At 38.5% G+C, this 18,587-nt stretch overlaps 1 protein-coding gene across 3 annotated transcripts in view; it reads right to left on the bottom strand.

The window, feature by feature from the left end:
• Positions 1-1,695: 1,695 nt before the first annotated feature.
• Positions 1,696-18,587, bottom strand: part of ITCH (itchy E3 ubiquitin protein ligase) — a 134,151-nt gene continuing 117,259 nt past the window's right edge. For all 3 annotated transcript variants that reach the window (XM_064382330.1, XM_012455158.3, XM_064382331.1), the window contains 2 exons: positions 8,194-8,266; positions 1,696-5,312 (listed from right to left, as the gene is read on the bottom strand). In XM_064382330.1, coding sequence (XP_064238400.1) covers positions 5,213-5,312; positions 8,194-8,266 — 173 coding nt within the window. In that variant the 3' untranslated portion in view covers positions 1,696-5,212. The remainder of the gene's footprint in view (positions 5,313-8,193; positions 8,267-18,587) is intronic.

The following is an 18,587-nucleotide window of genomic DNA, read 5'->3' as shown; positions in this document are numbered from 1 at the left end:
TATACAATGTGAGACACTTGAAAAGTCCAGAGAACAGCCAGTCAGCCACAGCTGAGTCCCAGTTTGATGCTTTGTAGGGTTGAGAGCCAATGGTTAATAAGAACAATTACTTATTCCCCATAGGTTTCCACATGCTGAGGGGGACATATCTTTTCCCTTATTCTAAGCACATTGAAACTACAGCATTCTAGCATTCTAGCAGCTTCCATTGGACAGACTAAACAGCTACTCAGGACCTGGGAGAGGCCTGCAGTTTCTTTCCCCTAGTCCCATGTTAGATCAGCTGTATTAAAAAATTCCTCTTGCCTTAGTCTCTCTCCACTGGTTTTGTTTTAAATAACAGCATAATCTTCTGAGTTTCCTAATAAGAAAAAGGTCTACTGAAGATGGTAAGCAGGCCAGCTGGTTGATAACAGTCTTGATAGCTAGCTAGTTGGTGGTTCTCTACTTAGCACTCCTGCCTGTGGTCCTGTCTTTTAGTTGTCTCAGAAAAGCAGTTCACATGGAGGCCTTCATGTTGGTCGATGGCCCCTGGAGATATCTTCATCTTCAACATGGGCACCAAATCCAGTCTCATCTGTGCAGCAATTTCTAATATTTTTACTCATATTGTGGTAAGCCAGGTCTTAATAACACAGGCCTCCATAACAACTGTTTCAGCACTGACTGAGTGGTTAAGTTAAATATTAAAAGCTAAAAAAGTCAGGGCCCTTAAACAAAAGCCCACCAAGGGTTTTGCCCAGGCCTTTCCTGGGCCTTGAAGCATGACAAGATAACAAAGGAATTCTTAACAGGATACATTTAGGATTAAACAAGTTTTATTGGGGGTCTGAAGGAACTTATTTTTTTATTTATTTTTTTTTTTGGAGACGGAGTTTTGCTCTTGTTACCCAGGCTGGAGTGCAATGGCGCGATCTCGGCTCACCGCAACCTCCGCCTCCCGGGTTCAGGCAATTCTCCTGCCTCAGCCTCCTGAGTAGCTGGGATTACAGGCACGCGCCACCATGCCCAGCTAATTTTTTGTATTTTTAGTAGAGACGGGGTTTCACCATGTTGACCAGGATGGTCTCGATCTCTTGACCTCATGATCCGCCCGCCTCGGTCTCCCAAAGTGCTGGGATTACAGGCGTGAGCCACCGCGCCCGGCCTGAAGGAACTTATTGAGGGTCTGAAGGCTCCACAAACAAGTTTACTGGGGGGTCTGAAGGGTAATCATTCACCCCAGCACCTGGATCCATTTAGATTAAGTAAATTTACTGAGGCTCCAGAAGAGGGTCTTTGGGACTCAGATCTTAGTTATAGATTTAAAAAAGCTAATCACTTATGTCTTTAGGTGAATGCACACTTACACATAGACATATAGTTTAGAAGGTAAATAAGCTCTGGAAAACTTTGTAGTTTTGAGTTGGTCTGGGGATAATTTCCAGGCCTTCTCCCCGTACCCATTACAGAAATAAACTCCCTCCTTTCCCAGTTCATCTGCACCTCATTCTTGGGTTGCAAGAATAAGGAGCCTGACCCTTGGTTTGGTCTGGGAAAAATACCACAATACAGACAGACTGTAACTTGCCACATAAAAAAGCAGAGAGGCAGAAGTCTATGTGACCTAGTCATTTTAAGTCTTCTCTGAAGGTGGGGCTGGGGAAAGAGGAAAGAGACCCCATCTTACCCAAGACTAACAGAAAATCATGCAAATCAAGGACCAAAAAAGTTTAATTATAAACAGTCTTACATCTTTTAGGAAAACGTAAGTGAGGCAACCACTGAAGGAACTTTATGAAAGCATTTGACTTCCTGTAATATTGGTAGCATTACCTGAGTATTAAAAGAGATCAAGAAAACAAAGGTACTCTTAATACAGTAATATACAAATATACAAACAATTTTGTAAATAATTAAAAACAAAAAAAGGAGGGGGGGCTGGAGATACCAACAATACTAAATAGAAGTAGTTAACTCTAAAGGAGTTTAGAAAGGTGAAGTAACATCCAAAACAAGAGGAAAAGTTTAATTCCATGAGTCAACCCTGATAACATTTCAGATTATTAACCAGATAAGTAATAAGTGGTAGAGCGGGCTTGATTGAAATAGTTCATTTAGGATGAGAACTTTGTGTATAGTTGAACATGTTTCACTAAAATTTCTAATCATTGGTATGTCAATCTCTTGATGAAAAATCAGTACCTGAATATGTCTTTTCTTTCTTTAAGAGACAGGGTCTCGCTATGTTGCCCAGGTTGGATTTGAACTTCTGGACTCAAGCGATCCTCCCACCTCAGCCTCCCAAGTACAATACCTGAATTTTAAATAGAGTTATTGTAAGTTTTATGAAATGAGGTTCTTCTGTACTCTGACATAATAAAAGAGCAGGAATTCATTATTATGAGCTGCTTGATCAGTTTTAAACCACTCCATTTGATCAAACAAGTGAGGTCCTTCCCTCCTGACCAGGCTGTGGAATGCTGTCTTCCCCAACCCCCACCCCCTGCAAAAGAGCAGAAGAATAAGGCAATTGCTCATTTTACTTTGTTTTTATTTCAATGTAACATGCAGTAAAAAAAAAAAATAATAATTAACAAGATTTATTAGCATTTACAATGCTTACAAAGAAAAAATTCTAAAAGCAATTTAGTTCAGATTTAAGAAAAAGGTCTACGTAAATACTTACAATAAATCTATTTCCATATGTTCAGTTTGGACCAAAATTTAAGATAGCATTTGGTAGATATTTATGTCTGCTATTTTCAGTATTTTTATATAACCTCTGATTCTTGGGATATCCAGCCCCCATTTTCCTAACACAGCAGGGAAGACATATACATGTGGCCACTTAAATTAAAGGGAAAAATGGAGTAGGGGAGATCCCAGGCTGCAAAAATATATACAAGCATTTACCTTTTCCAGAACTAAACACTTCTTCCATAAAAATATTAAATAGCCAAGCCCTATAGAACTAGGGCCAGGGCTACTTCAAATATAACTATTCTGTATTTTAAAAATATAGGGCAGAAAGCCTTCTGGGTGATATTTATATATTTTCACACAATATTTCTAGGTCCCTAAATGAATCATGAAGCATTATATAGAACAACAACAACAAAAAATCTATTTTCTTACATTATCTCTTAATTTAATCTCATAAATCTCTAGTATATATTGTAGATAACTACATTTCAGTATGAGAATTCACCTCAACAGGAAGTCTTTATAGAGGGCTTAATCTTCATTAGCCATTTATTACCAAGTTCAGACTTATATAATGAACGGGTAGTTCGCAGACATTCGCTCTGTAAGACAAAGCAATAGCGTTTTTTTCCGCCCCCCCACCAACAAAAAGGCAGAGTCCCTACTTTTAACAACTAGGGCTACTGGAAACCACACGGTATTTCCTGGGGTACATGAAATAAAAAAAACCACAGGGCTGGGGAGAGCCTAGTCTCCCAATTTACACTGAGTTTCTTTGATGAGGCAACCTTTTCACTCATGTAAGTCTCTGCTTTATGATGGCAGTGTCTTGGAGTACAGATAGACAAGTTAAAAAAAATGTTTTTGGTGTTCTTCCGGGATGTAAAAAGGAAGAGCATTAGGGCCAAAAAAAAATTTTTTTTTTCCATATGGAACAGGGTTCTGCTGCTTGTTCTTGGCTTAATATTACTTGTTCATGCTATGCCTCTGAAACGTGGCAAAGTCCCTAATACATGAGCTATGAGGCCGTCCTCACGGTACAGCTATGATAGGGACTGAGGTGGCTTAGGCTTCATTCCACTGCTCATAAAGTCCAATTTGTAACAGCCATCTTGACAGTCTAAGCTAGGCCAATTTAAAAGAATTAACTCCAGAGAACTTCAAAGTGCATTAATCAGTTAATAATGGGCAATCTAAACTTAAAATAGTCATGAGAAAAAAAGAAAACCCTGCTAAAAATTTTAAGGGTAAAAAGAATATTGCAGATGAGGGATATCAAACCAGTTTAGGACAATGTAAAGAATGGAAATGACTGCTCCAACATATGTCAGAGAAATGATAACTTTGAAGACTTTTAAATCACAGAGAATATATTCCTGTAGTTACTGGATATTATCTTCCTTTCTTCTTAGCCTGTACCACAGCTCTCCCTCTCAAATGAAACTTTGATGTCAGAAGCTATTTCATTGACCTCTATTTGGACTAGAAAGCACTCTTGTCTTTCTAGTCTTAAACTCCTTAACAATAATTAAATATAAACTGAAGTTGTTGGATTATGATAAAATTATAAAGCATCAATTATGTAGAGGAACATATAAAAATCACCAGTGAGGTCCTTAGATGAATTCAATTAAATTAATTCTAATTCTAGGTTAACTTTTTTCCCATTTATTTATTTTTCCCCCCAAAAGAGATAGGGTCTCCCTATGTTGCCCAGGCTGGTCCTGAATTCCTGTCCTCAAGGGATCCTTCTGCCTCAGCCTCCCAAGGTGCTAGGATTCCAGGCCTGGCCCTAGGTTAACTTCTTAAAACAACAATGAAGGAATCACAGTGTTAATATTGTTTGTAAAGTGTAGTATTTGCCAGGCAACTAAAACAATCAAACTTCCAAATGAAGTTATTTGCAGGCTGTGACCAACTTTTCCCTGAATTCAAATTGACAAAACTACTTTGTAGAGAGATGCAATAGTTTTGCATCACTTCCAGGAATGACGTATGGATTCATGCTCCAGAAAGGAAAGACAATAGTCAAGTCAGACTAAAATGAGAAGGAGAACATAAGCCAGAATTTTGCTCACATCCCCAGAAGCTGGGGTCAGTTTGCACTTTTAACAAATGCCTCTTACCAAGAGGCTTAATAGGAAGATCTTGTATATTGCAGTTACCAAAGGACTTCCCTGCTTATCTCCAGAATTTCTAAAAGAAAAAAACCTACTCCCAAGTGAGACTTTTGACATATATATAAAATTGTTAAGGGAACAAACTAGTGGAATAAGACAAGGCAGATTTCATTGCTGTGTTAAAATTTCATGTTAAGCAAGGTTTTGACTAGTCATTTGCAGACCTGATTTCTGGAAACGGTGAGTAGAAATCACTGGGAGATAAATTTTAATGATAACATTAATTTACTTACACTCAGATAACTCTCTAAAGAGCCATAGTCCAATTTTACAAGATGTGCAACAGGCAGAGAAGGACAAACATTGCAAACAAGTTCTTGCCCATTCATGGTGCAAGTTCTCAGAAGTTACTCTTGTCCAAATCCTTCTGTTTCTTCTATGGCAAACAACAGCTTTTCCTTCAGTTGCTCATAGCTCTTGTATGGTGGCAGGTCCAGGCGATTAAAACTAAAAGCAAGAATTGTTAGTTTGAGAAAAGGAAATATGCAAAGAATCAAATGAGTAGTGTAGTATAACACCACTCCTATAGAAGCACAAAAATAAACTGTGCTTCAAAGGATACCATCATGAAAGTGAAATAACTCAAAAATGGAAAAAAATATTTATAAATCATATATCTGATAAAGAACTGCTATCTAAAATATATTAAAAAACTTACAATTCAACAATATTTAAAAATGGGCAAAGATACATTTCTCCAAAGAAGATATACAGATGACCAATAAGCACATGAAAAAAATGCTCAACATCCTTAGTCATTAGGTAAATGCAAATAAGATACCACTTCACACCTACTGGGATGGCTATTATTTAAAACAACAACAAAAAGAAGAAAACAAGAGTTGAAAAGGATGTGAGGATGTGGAGAAATCGGAGCTCCTCTGCACTACTAGTAGGAATATAAAGCAGTGTAGCCCCTATGGAAAGCAGTATGGCGAGATTCCCCCCCCCGCAAAAAATTAAAAATAGAATTACTACACAATCACGCAATTCCAACTCTGGGTATATACCCAAAACAACTGAAAGCAGGGACATGGATAGATATACCTATATTCTACCACAGTATACCTATGTTTATAGCAGCATTATTCAGAACAGCCAAAAGGTGGAAATAACCTAAGTGTCCATGGACAGATGAATGTACAAACAAAATGTAGTATATCCAGACATCAAATATTATTCACCATTAAAAAGGAGGAAATGCTGACACATGCTACAACATGGATGAAAATTAAAGATATTATTCTAAGTGAAATAAGCCAGTCACAAAAGGACAAATAAGGTATGATTCTATACTTAAGAAGTACTAAAGATAGTCAAAAATATAGAAACAGTAGTAGAATGATGATTGCCAGGACCTGGGGAGAGGGAGTCATGGGGAGTCATTGTTTAAAGCAGCAGTCTCCAACCTTTTTGGCAACAGGGAATGGTTTTGTGGAAGACAATTTTTCCATGGACAGGAGTGGGGAGGGGGGTGGTTTCGGAATGAAACTGTTCCACCTGAGATCATTAGATTCTCATAAGGAATGCACAATCTATATTCCTCACAAGTACAGTTCACAACAGGGTTCTTGCTCCTATGAGAATCTAATGCCTCTGCTGAACTGGCAAGTGGCAGAGATTAGCAGGTAATGCTCACTCACCCTCTGCTCACCTCCTGCTGGGCAGCCCAGTTCCTAACAGGCTGGGGACCAGGACTTGGGGACCCCTGCTTTAGTGGGTACTATTTTAATTTTGCAAGATGAAAAAAGTTTTGGCTCAGGACAGTGGCCTATAATCCCAGCACTTTGGGAGACCAAGGCAGGAGTACTGCTTGAGTTCAGGAGGCTGAGACCAGCCTGAACAACAAAGTGAGACTCTGTCTCTACAAAAAGTTAAAAATTAGCCAGGTGTGGGAGCACACACCTGTAGTCCCAGCTATTTGGGAGGCTACTGTACTCCAGCCTGGGTGACAGAGTGAGGTATGTCTCAAAAAAAAAAAAAAAAAAAGAATAAAAGAAAAAAAACAATTTTTGGACATGAATGGTGGTGATGGCTGCATAATGATCTGAATGTACTTAATGCCACTGAACGATAAACACAAATGGTAAATTCTATGTTATGTATATTAAACACAACAACTTTAAAGAGGAATGAAATACTGATATACGCTAGACTATGGATGAACATTGAAAACATGCTAAGTAAAAGAAACTACACACAAAGTTATATATTTGGCTGGGCATAGGTGGCTCATACCTGTAATCCCAGCACTTTGGGAGGCCAAGGTGAGTGGATCACCAGGTCAGGAGTTCAAGACCAGCCTGGCCAACATGGTGAAACCCTGTCTCTACTAAAAACACAAAAATTAGCCATGCGTGGTGGTGCACACCTGTAGTCCCAGCTACTCAGGAGGGTGAGGCAGGAGACTCGCTTGAACCCAGGAGGCAGAGGTTGCAGTGAGCTGAGATCGTGCCACCGTACCCCAACCTGGGCAACATAGCAAGACTCTGTCTCAAAAAAAAGAAGGTCATATATTTATTGTGTGATTCATTTTACATGAAATGTACAGAAAAGAAAAATTCATAGAGACAGAAAGTAGATTAGTGGTTACAAAGGACTGCACAGGGGGTAAATGGGGAGTGACTGCTAATGGGTACATGGATTTTGGGGAACGTAAAAAAATGTTCTGGAATTAGATAGTAGTAATGCTCACATAACCTCGTAAATACACTAAAAACCACTGAACTCTCTAATTTAAGAGGGTGAGTTTTTATATATCAATAAAATTCTTACTAAAACATTACATGTATATATAAAACATATGTATAAAAACAAAAAGGAATAGACAATACAACAGTAAAGAGGTCAGATATCCAACAAGGACCATATATGATCACTAAAATATATCCCACAAAATAAGATTCAAATATTGTTGACATTAGGTTGAATTCCAAAATATTAATACATTTGCTCTAAGATAAGGATTAGATTTCATTTTCTACATTTCTAGAAATGTAATTAAATTAGATTTAAAATGAGAGTATTTGTGGTCATGATGTTATAAAGTAGATATCCTAACTTTGACTTCTTTTTCTGCCTTTAGAGAAAAGTTAAAAGAATTCTAAATCCCACATTAAAAAAAATTCAGATGTGAAAAAAGGAATTATTTGCAAATAGTTGTAAGAAATGATTTTGGGATAAATAAAATGCTCTAAAACAGCATTGCTGTGATGGCTGTGCTGTTCTCTAAATCTACTAAATATCACTTTTAATTTCTAGCTGGCTTCAAATAGCTACAGATAACTGCACAAAGGCTATTTTCTCTATTCTTTCTGATTGTACTTACCAGGTATGACTTCTGGGTAGCCAGTTTTCTTTCCCAACTTTTTCAATGCAGAATTTCTGCGGTCCATTGCTCCCTAAAACATAATGGAATCATAAACAGTTTGTTAGTATAGTAGATCTCAAATTGTGTTCCCCAATCCAACAGCGTCAGCATCATGAGGAAATTTGTTAGAACCATAAATCCACAGGCCCCACATATCAGCCTACTAATTCAGAAACTCTGGATCGGGTGTGGTGGCTCACACCTATAATCCCAACACTTTGAGAGGCTAAGGTGGGCAGATCACTTGAGGTCAGGAGTTTAAGATCAGCCAGGCCAACATGGTGAATCTTGATCTCTACAAAAAATACAAAAATTAGCCAGGTGTGGTGGGCACATGCCTGTAATCCCAGCTACTGGGGAGACTGAGGCAGGAGAATTGCTTGAATCTGGGCAGCAAGGTCGCAGTGAGTTAAGATCATGACACTGCACTACAGCCTGGGTGACAGAGCGAGAACTTATCTCAGAAAAAAAAAAACCCCAAACCAACCAACCAACAAAAAGAAATTATATGGGTGGGGCTCAGCAATATGTGCTTTAACAAATCCCAGGTGATTCTGGTAAGTATAAAAGTTTGATGACTTGTTTGTTAATATAAGCCCCAGAGGAGAAAATGCAGTTTTATCTAGTATTCCTTTAGCCAGAATAACACATTATTATGATTAATAAAAGCTTACACAAGAACACACAAAAAAACTTCCTTATTGAAACACAATAAGGAAACTACAATAAAACTTGATTTAAGGCTGGGCACGGTGGCTCACACCTGTAATCCCAACACTTTGGGAGGCCGAGGCGGGTGGATCACCTGAGGTTGGGAGTTCGAGACCAGCCTAACCAACATGGAGAAACCCCATCTCTACTAAAAATACAAAATTAGCCGGGCATGGTGGCACATGCCTGTAATCCTAGCTACTCAGGAGGCTGAGGCAGGAGAATCACTTGAAACCAGGAGGCGGAGTTTGCAGTGAGCCGAGATTGTGCCATTGTACTCCAGCCTGGGCAACAAGAGCAATAGCTCTGTCTCAAAAAAAAAAAAAAAAAAAACGATTTAAATACAGAATTGGTTAAACTTTGTGAAATGTAAACATCCTAGTGAATTCAATATTATTAATGCTAAAACTTACAGATGAATGTATAAACAAAAAAACAGACACAAGTATACAAACAAAATTCTTGCCTCTCATTTACCTGCTGCTGGAGATAGCTGTGAATAGTGATCATAAAAACACTGTTTTTTTAAAAAAGATCATTACTGCTCCCTAGGAAGCATTTATTGGTGGTCTCAATGATTGGTAGTGCTACTAGATATTTTAATTCGAAGGGGCCAGGAATACTAACGGTTATGTAATGTGTGACACTGCCAGACAAAGAATTTTCTCATGTCCCACCTGACTAAACCCAGTATATTAAGTATACCAAATATAAATTGTTAGTGCTTTTGTATTTAATCACACTGAATTGTTTTCACAAGTAGTTATGTAAAAAGTCCAGTAATACAGGAAACATTATGAAAAAAAGATAGTTAAAATTATTCTATGGTGTTAAACACATAAATTAAAATGAACTCACTCTGCATGTTCTTTCTACTCTCTCTCTCTATATATATTTTGAGATAGAGTCTCTGTCACTCAAGCTGGGTGGCAGTGGCACAATCTTGGCTTAATGCAACTTCCACCTCCTGGGTTCAAGCAATTCTCATGCCTCAGAGTAGCTGAGATTACAGGTGTGCATTACTACACCCAGATAATTTTTATATTTTTAGTAGAGATGGGGTTTTGCCATGTTGGCCAGGCTGGTCTTGAACCCCCGGCCTCAAGTGATCCACCCACCTCGGCCTCCCAAAGTGCTGGGATTACAAGCATGAGCCAACACACTCAGCCTCTACTCAATATTTTATAGAATTTTTTTTTTTTTTGAGGCGGAGTCTCCCTCTCGTCCAGGCTGGAGTGCAGTGGGGCAATCTTGGCTCACCAAAACCTCTGCCTCCCAGGTTCAGGCGATTCTCCTGCTTCAGCCTCCTGAATAGCTTGGATTACAGGTACCCACTACCACACCTTGCTAACTTCTGTATTTTTAGTAGAGATGGGGTTTCACCATGTTGGCCAGGCTGATCTTGAACTCCCAACCTCAAGTGACCCACCCATCTCGGCCTCCCAAAGTGCTGGGATTACAGGTGTGAGCTACTGCGCCCGGCCACATTTCTTTTTTAATAACTTTTTCTTTTTTTTTAAGACACAGGATGTCACTATGTTGCTCATGCTTGAGTGCAATGACTATTCACAGAAACAATTATAGTGCATTACAGCCTTGAAATCCTGGGCTCCAGCAATTCTCCTGCCTCAGCCTCCCAAATAACTGGGACTACAGGTGTGTGCCCACCATACCTAGCAGCATATCTAACTACATAGATAGAAAGGAGTTTCATTTAATAATGCAAATGAGTATGTAAAAGATTTTGAATTGCTTTTAACAGATTTAGAATCAAATATTAAAAACACTGACATTGTCCCTAAACCATAGAACTTCTGTGTAGACTCATACCTATGTTCCTATTTTCAGTCACCTTTCAAAGGATATGGTCTCTGAGGCCTTTTTTTTTTAACCTATTAGAGCCTTGGCCTATAGTGGAATTTCATGTCAGGAAATATATTCTGATACTACACTTTTAAGATCTACTTCATTTTTCTCCACTTTGACCATCTATAGTTTATTTTCGCAGGTATATTATTCATATTTTATTTAGGTTACTTCCCTCTTTTTGTTATTACATATACTTAAGTCTACTATTTATCTTTTTCATCAGCTCTTTCATTTTTCAGTACTTCTTTTTTTTTTTTTTTTTTTTTGAGATGGAGTCTCGCTCCTGTTGCCCAGGCTGTAGTGCAAAGGCACGATCTCAGCTCACCGCAACCTCCACCTCCCAGGTTCAAGCAATTCTCTTGTCTAAGGCTCACAAGTAGCTGGGACTATAGGCATGCACCACCATGCCAAGCTAATTTCCTATTTTTAGTAGAGATGGGGTTTCTCCATGTTGGTGAGGCTGGTCTTGAACGCCCAACCTCAGGTGATCTGCCCACCTCAGCCTCCCAAAGTGCTGGGATTACAGGCATAAGCCACTGTGCCTGGCTTTTCCAGTACTTCTTATAGAGAATGGCTTTTGATCTTGTCTTAAACCTTTTCTTATAAGTAGGAACAAGTATTTGACTTCTTAGGTATACCTTCTAATATAGTTGTCCCAAGTAGATAGATATGTATTAAAACAGGTATTATTCCATTATAAATTACTTAAAAAATTTTATCCCTTATATTACAGTTAAGGCTACGTATAAGTATTTTTTAGAGATTGTCAATAGGTTATTTCATCCACAAATCAGTGTATTAAAGGAGATATTATGAATATTTATTAATAAAAGTGGTATGTTGGATCATCCCCAAGGTCAAGAACCATCACATTAAAGAATTATATACACCTACACCACCCCTAAAACTTTCCCCTGTGCTGGGTGAAAGTTTAAACTAGATGGCCACCTCTGCAGAAACCTTACAGACCAGGAGAGAATGAGATAATATTCAAGTACTGAAAGAAAAAAGTTGGCAGCTAAGATTACCCAGCAAAACCATCCTTCAGACATACAGGAGAAATAAAGTATTTCCCAGACATGCGGAAACAGAAGAAATTAATCACCTTATGAGAAATGCTCAAGGGAGTCCCACATTTGGAAGATAATCACTCTCATGAACACACACAAAAAGTATTAATATAAAATTCTGGTAGAGCAGATACACTAGGGGAAAAAAGAAACCTAAGCACTATAGGAAGCCACAAAACCATAATGATAAACAATAAGAGAAAGAAAGGAACAATGGATATACAATGCAACCAGAAAGTAATTTTAAAAATGACAGGAGTAAGTCCTGATCTATCGGTAATAACCTTGAATATAAGCAGATTAAATTCCCTAATAAAAAGATACAGACTGGCCGAACAGATTTTTAAAAAAACGATCCAACTATCATATGCTGCCTATAAGAAACTCACTTGACCTGCAAAGACACATACAGACTGAAAAGGAAGGGATGGAAAAGACAGTTCATGGAAATGTAAATCCAAAGTGAGCAAAGGTAGCTATACATGTATCAGGCAAGCAGACTTTAAATCAAAAACTATAAAAAAAGACAAAGGGCGTTCTATAATGATAAAGGGACCAATTCAACAAGAGGATATGAGAGTTATAAATATATACCCACCCAACACCAAAGCACCCAGATATAAAAACAAAATATTACTAGATTAAAAGGGAAAGAGAGACTCCAATTGTAGCTGGGGACCTCAACATCCCCTCTCAGCATTGGACAGATCATTTAGACAGAAAGTCAACAAAGAAACATTGGATTTAAACTGTACTTTAGACAAAATGAACCTAACAGTCATTTACAGAACATTTCATCCAACAGCTTCAGAATATATATTCTTATCATCAGCACATGGAATATTCTCCAGGATAGACCACATATTAAGACTCAAAACAAGTCTCAACAAATTTTAAAGAACTGAAGTCATGTCAAATATATTTTCTGAACACAATGGAATAATATGTTCAAATACAATGAAATCAATAAAAGAGGAACTTTCAAAATTGTATAGATGATAATTGGAAATTAAATGTGCTCCAGAATGACCAATGGATCAATGGGGAAATTAAAAAATTCCATGAAATAAATGAAAATGGAAACACAATATATTGAAACTTATAAAATATAGCAAAACCAACATTAAAAGGTAACTTTATAGCAATAAATGCCTACATCAAAAAAGTGGAAAGATTTTAAATAAATGGCTTAATGATATGCTTCAAGAAACCAGAAAAGCAAAAACAAAGCAAACCCAAAATTACTAGAAGGAAAGAAATAATAAAGATCAAAACAGAAATAAACAAAAATGAGAATAAAAATGAAGATCGATGAAATGAAAAGTTGTTTTTTTGAAAGGATAAACAAAATTGACAAACCACTAGCTAAACTAACCAAGAAACCCAAATAAATAAAATCAGAAATGAAAAAGACCTTTAGAAATTATTATGAACTATACACCAACAACTTAAAAAACCTATGGAAACTGCCGGGCGCGGTGGCTCATGCCTGTAATCCCAGCACTTTGGGAGGCCGAGATGGGTGGATCATGAGGTCAGGAGTTCAAGACCAGCCTGGCCAAGATGATGAAACCCCATCTCTTTAAAAAAAAAAAAAAAAAAAAATCCTATGGAAATTGATAAATTCTTGAATACATACAACCTACCAAGACTGAACCAAGAAAAAACAGAAAAGCTGAAAAGACCAATTATAAGTAACAAGACTAAATCTGCAATAAAAAGTCTCCCATCAAAGAAAACAAAAGTCTAGGAACCAATGGAATTCTACCAAACATTTAAAGAAAAACTAATACCAATTCTTCTCAAGCTCTACCAGAAAACAGAAGAGAGAATTTTTTAAAACTCATTCTATGAGGCCAGCATTATGCTGATACCAAAACCAGACAAGGATACAAGAAACAAAAACAAAAACAAAAAGGGAGGGGGAAAGAAAAAGAAAACTATAGGCCAATATCCTTGATGAACACAGATGTAAAAATCCTCAATGAAATACAAACAAATCAAATTCAGCAACACATTAAAAAGATGCAAAGGACAAAAGGATGGTTCAACATATGCAAATCAACAAACATAACAAAGTACATCAACAGAATGATGGACAAAACCATATGATCATCTCAACAGATGCATGAAAAATATTTAATAAAATCTAGTATCACTTCATGAGAAAACTCTCAACAAGTTAGGCACAGAAGGAGTGTACCCGAATGTAATAAAGTCCATATATTACAGATCCACAGCCAACATCAAACTGAACAGAGAAAACGAAAAGCTTTTCCTCTAAGATATGGAACAAGACAGTGATGCCCACATTTATTCAACAAACTGCTGGAAGTCCTAGCCAGAGCAATTAAGCAAGAGAAAGAAAGTAAGGGCATCAGAATTAAGAAGTTGAACTTTCCCTGTTTACAGATAAATGATCTTACTTACAGGAAACCTTAAAAACTACACACACACACACACACACACACACACACACACACACACACACAAATTCTTGGAATTGATGAACACATCAAATAAAGTTGCAGGATACACAATCAACACAGAAAAAATCAGCAGTATTTCTATACAACAACAAAGTAGAAGAAAAAGAAATCTTACTTACAATAGCTACAAACAACAAAAACCTAGAAATAAATTTAACTAAGGAGGTGAATGATCTATATAGGAAAAACTAAAACACTAACATAAGAAATTGAAGAAAACACAAAAAATGTAAAGACATCCTATGTACATGTACTGAAAATTAATACTCCACAAATAACCATACTACTAAAAATTTCTACAGATCCAATGCAATCCCTATAGAAACGCCAATGACAGCTGGGCGTAGTGGCTCACGTCTGTAATCCTATCACTTTGGGAGGGCAAGGTTTGAAAGACCAGCCTGGTCACATGGGGAAAAGTCATCTCTACCAAAAATACAAAGTAGCTGGGTGTGGTGGTGTATGCCTGTAATCCCAGCTACCTGGGAGGCTGAGGCACAAGAATCACTTGAACCCAGGAGGCAGAGGTTACAGTGAACCAAGATAGTGCCACTGCACTTCAGCTTGGGTGACAGAATGACACTCCATCTCAAAAAACAAAAACAATCAATGACATTCTTCACAGAAATAGAAAAAGCAATCCTAAAATTTATACTGAACTACAAAAGACTCTGAATAGCCAAAGCCATCCTGAACAAAAAGAAGAAAGGGGAGGCATCACACTACTGGACTTCAAGATATACAACAAAGTTAGAGGAACCAATACAGCATGGTACTGGCATAAAAGCGGACACACAGACCAGTGGAACAGAAGAGAGAATCCAGAAACAAACCCACATAATTACATTCAACTGATTTTCAACAAAGGCATTAAGAACAATCACTGGGGCTGGGCGCGGTGGCTCACGCCTGTAATCCCAGCACTTTGGGAGGCCGAGGCAGGTGGATCACGAGGTCAAGAGATAGAGACCATCCCGGTCAACATGGTGAAACCCCATCTCTACTAAACATACAAAAAATTAGCTGGGCACGGTGGTGCGTGCCTGTAATCCAGCTACTCAGGAGGCTGAGGCAGGAGAATTGCCAGAACCCAGGAGGCGGAGGTTGCGGTGAGCCAAGATCGTGCCATTGCACTCCAACCTGGATAAGAACAGTGAAACTCCGTCTCCAAAAAAAAAAAGAACAATCACTGGGGGGAAGGGACACTCTCTTCAATAAATGGTGTTGGAGTAACAGAAATCTATATGCAAAAACATGACACTAGACCCCTTTCTCTCAAAATATACAAAAATCAACTCAAAATGGATTAAAGACTTAAATGTCAGATTTGAAACTATAAAACTACTAGAAGAAAACAGGGAAAATGCTTCAGGACAGAGGTCTGAGCAATTTTTTTTTTTTTTTTGAGACAGAGTTTTGCTCTTGTTGCCCAGGCTGGAGTGCAATGACGTGATCTCAGCTCACTGTAACCTCTGCCTCCCAGGTTCAAGCGATTCTCTGCCGCAGCCTCCCAAGTAGCTGGGATTACAGGCATGCACCACCATGCCCGGCTAATTTCTGTATTTTTAGTAGAGATGGGCTTTCTCCATGTTGGTCAGGCTGGTCTTGAACTCCTGACCTCCGGGGATCTGCCCCCCTCAGCCTCCCAAAGTGCTGGGATGACAGGCATAAGCCATCGCGCCCAGCCCTGAGCAAAGATTTTATAAAGAGAACCTGACAAGCACAGGCAGCAAAAACAAAAATAGACAAATGGGGTTATATCAAACTAAAAAGCTGTGGCATTGGAAAGGAAACCATCAACAGGGTGTAGAGACAATTTGCAGAATGGGAGAAAGTATCTGCAAACTGTTTATCCAACAAAGAATATCCAGAATATAAAAGAACTCAAAAGCAAAAAAGAATAAAATGCATTAAAAAAATGGGATATGAGCTAAATAGATATCTCTCAAAATAAGAATGTTAAACACCACTAATCAGGGAGATGCAAATCAAAACCACAATGAAATATCATCTCACCCCAGTTAGAATAACTGTCATAGATTAAAAAATAACAAATGCTGGCAAGGATGTGGAAAAAGAGAAACTGTTATGTACTGTTTGCAGGAATGTAAATTATTATTGTTAGTAGTAACTTTTTGAGACAGAGTGTTGCTCTGTCGCCCAGGCTAGAGTAGAACCTCCGCCTCCCAGGTTCAAGCAATTCCTGTGCCTCAGCCTCCCAAGTAGCTGGGATTACAGGTATGTACCACCACTCCCAGCTAATTTTTTTTTGTACTTGTAGTAGAGACAGAGTTTCACTATGTTGGCCAGGCTGGTCTCAAACTCCTGGCCTTAAGTAATCCACCCATCTCAGCCTCTCAACGACCATATGATCCAGCAATCCCATTACTAAAGAAAAGGAAATCAGTATGTCGAATAGACATCTGCACTCCCATGTCTACTGCAACACCATTCACAATAGCCAAGACAGGGAATCAACTTAAGAAAATGTGGTGTATAAACAAATTGGAATACTATTCAGCCATTTCAAAGAGCAAAATTCTGTCATTTATGACAACACAGATGAACATGAAGGACATTGTAAGTGACATAAACCAAGCACAAAAAGATAAATACTACATGCTCTCACTCATATGTGGAAGCTAAAAAAGCCAATCTCATAGAAGTACAAAGTGGAACAGTGGTAACTATAGAAAGGTAGCAGGAAGGAGGGGAGAGCCAAAGGTTGGTTAACAGATAAAGTACAGATAGGCAGGAAGAATAAGTTCTAGTGTTCTACAGCACTATAGAATGACTATAATCAACAACAATTTATTGTGTGTGTGGGTATTTTTTTTTTTTGAGATGAGTTTTGCTCTTGTCGCCCAGGCTGAAGTGCAGCAGTGTGATCTCAACTCACTGCAATCTCCACCTCCCAGGTTCAAGCAATTTCCTGCCTCAGCCTCCTGAGTAGCTTCCCAGCTACTCAGGTGCCTGCCACCTTGCCCAGCCAATTTTTTTTTTTTTTTTAGTAGAGATGGGGTTTTACCATGTTGGTCAGGCTGGTCTTGAACTCCTGACCTCAGGTGATCTGCTGGCCTCAGCCTCCCAAAGTAGGATTACAGGTGTTAGCCACTGCGCCTGGCACGCATATATATATATTTTAAAATAGGGTCTCAATCTGTCAATGAGACTGGAGTGCAGTGGCATGACCTTGACTCACTGAAACCTTCACCTCCCAGGTTCAAGTGATCCTCCCACCTGAGCCTCCTGAATAGCAGGTACTACAGGCATGCGCCAACACGCTCGGCTGATTTTTATTTTTGTAGAGACAGGGTCTCCCTATATTGCCGAGGCTTGTCTTAAACTCCTGGGCTCATGTGATTCTCCTGCCTCAGCCTCCCAAAGTGCTGGGATTACAGGTGTGAACCACTGCGCCTGGCCTGTATGCTTCTAAATAATTAGAAAAGTGAGTTTTGAATGTTCCCAACACAAAGAATTGATAAATGTTTGAGTTGACAGATATGCGAATTACCCCAATTTGATCATTACATATTGTATACATGTATCAAAATAAAAACTGTACCCCTAAATATGTACAATTATGTCAATTAAGAAGAATAATTTAACAAGTAAAGAAGAATAAAGATTTGTAACTAAAACAAACAAAATAAACTAGATATCCTCTAAAATTGTCCAAACTACAATCTCATTGTTTCGTCTTCTAAAAAACTTTCCTAGAAATCACCCTTCTGAGACCTTTTCGTAGCACTGACAAAAGAAATCCCTTTTAATTGCTTCTCAGACAGTATATGATTTCTTTCTTCTTTTCACTCTCTGATCTCTCCTTTAAGTTGGCCTCTGGGCTAATTCCATCTTTTTTTTTTCCTTTGAGATGGAGTCTAACCATTCTGTTGCCCAGGCTGGAGTGCAGTGGCACGATCTCAGCTCACTGCAACCTCTGCCTCCTGGGTTCAAGCGATTTTCCTGCCTCAGTCTCCTGAGAAGCTGCAGCTACATGTGTGCATCATCACACTGGCTGATTTTTGTATTTTTAGTAGAGATGGGGTTTCACCATGTTGCCCTAGCTGGTCTCAAACTCCTGAGCTCAAGCTATCCACCCACCTCACCCTCCTAAAGTGCTGGGATTACAGGAATGAGCCACTGTGCCTGGCCCAGGCTATTTCCTTCTGTCTTATCCCTACATGCAGATGGTTCTAAGCCAGCCTTCTAC

This window comes from Aotus nancymaae, unplaced genomic scaffold (assembly GCF_030222135.1).
Source record: "Aotus nancymaae isolate 86718 unplaced genomic scaffold, 86718_ANA_hifiasm-v0.15.2.pri h1tg000029l, whole genome shotgun sequence".
Classification (NCBI taxonomy): Eukaryota; Metazoa; Chordata; class Mammalia; order Primates; family Aotidae; genus Aotus; species Aotus nancymaae.
This window is presented reverse-complemented; position numbering and strand designations above follow the sequence as displayed.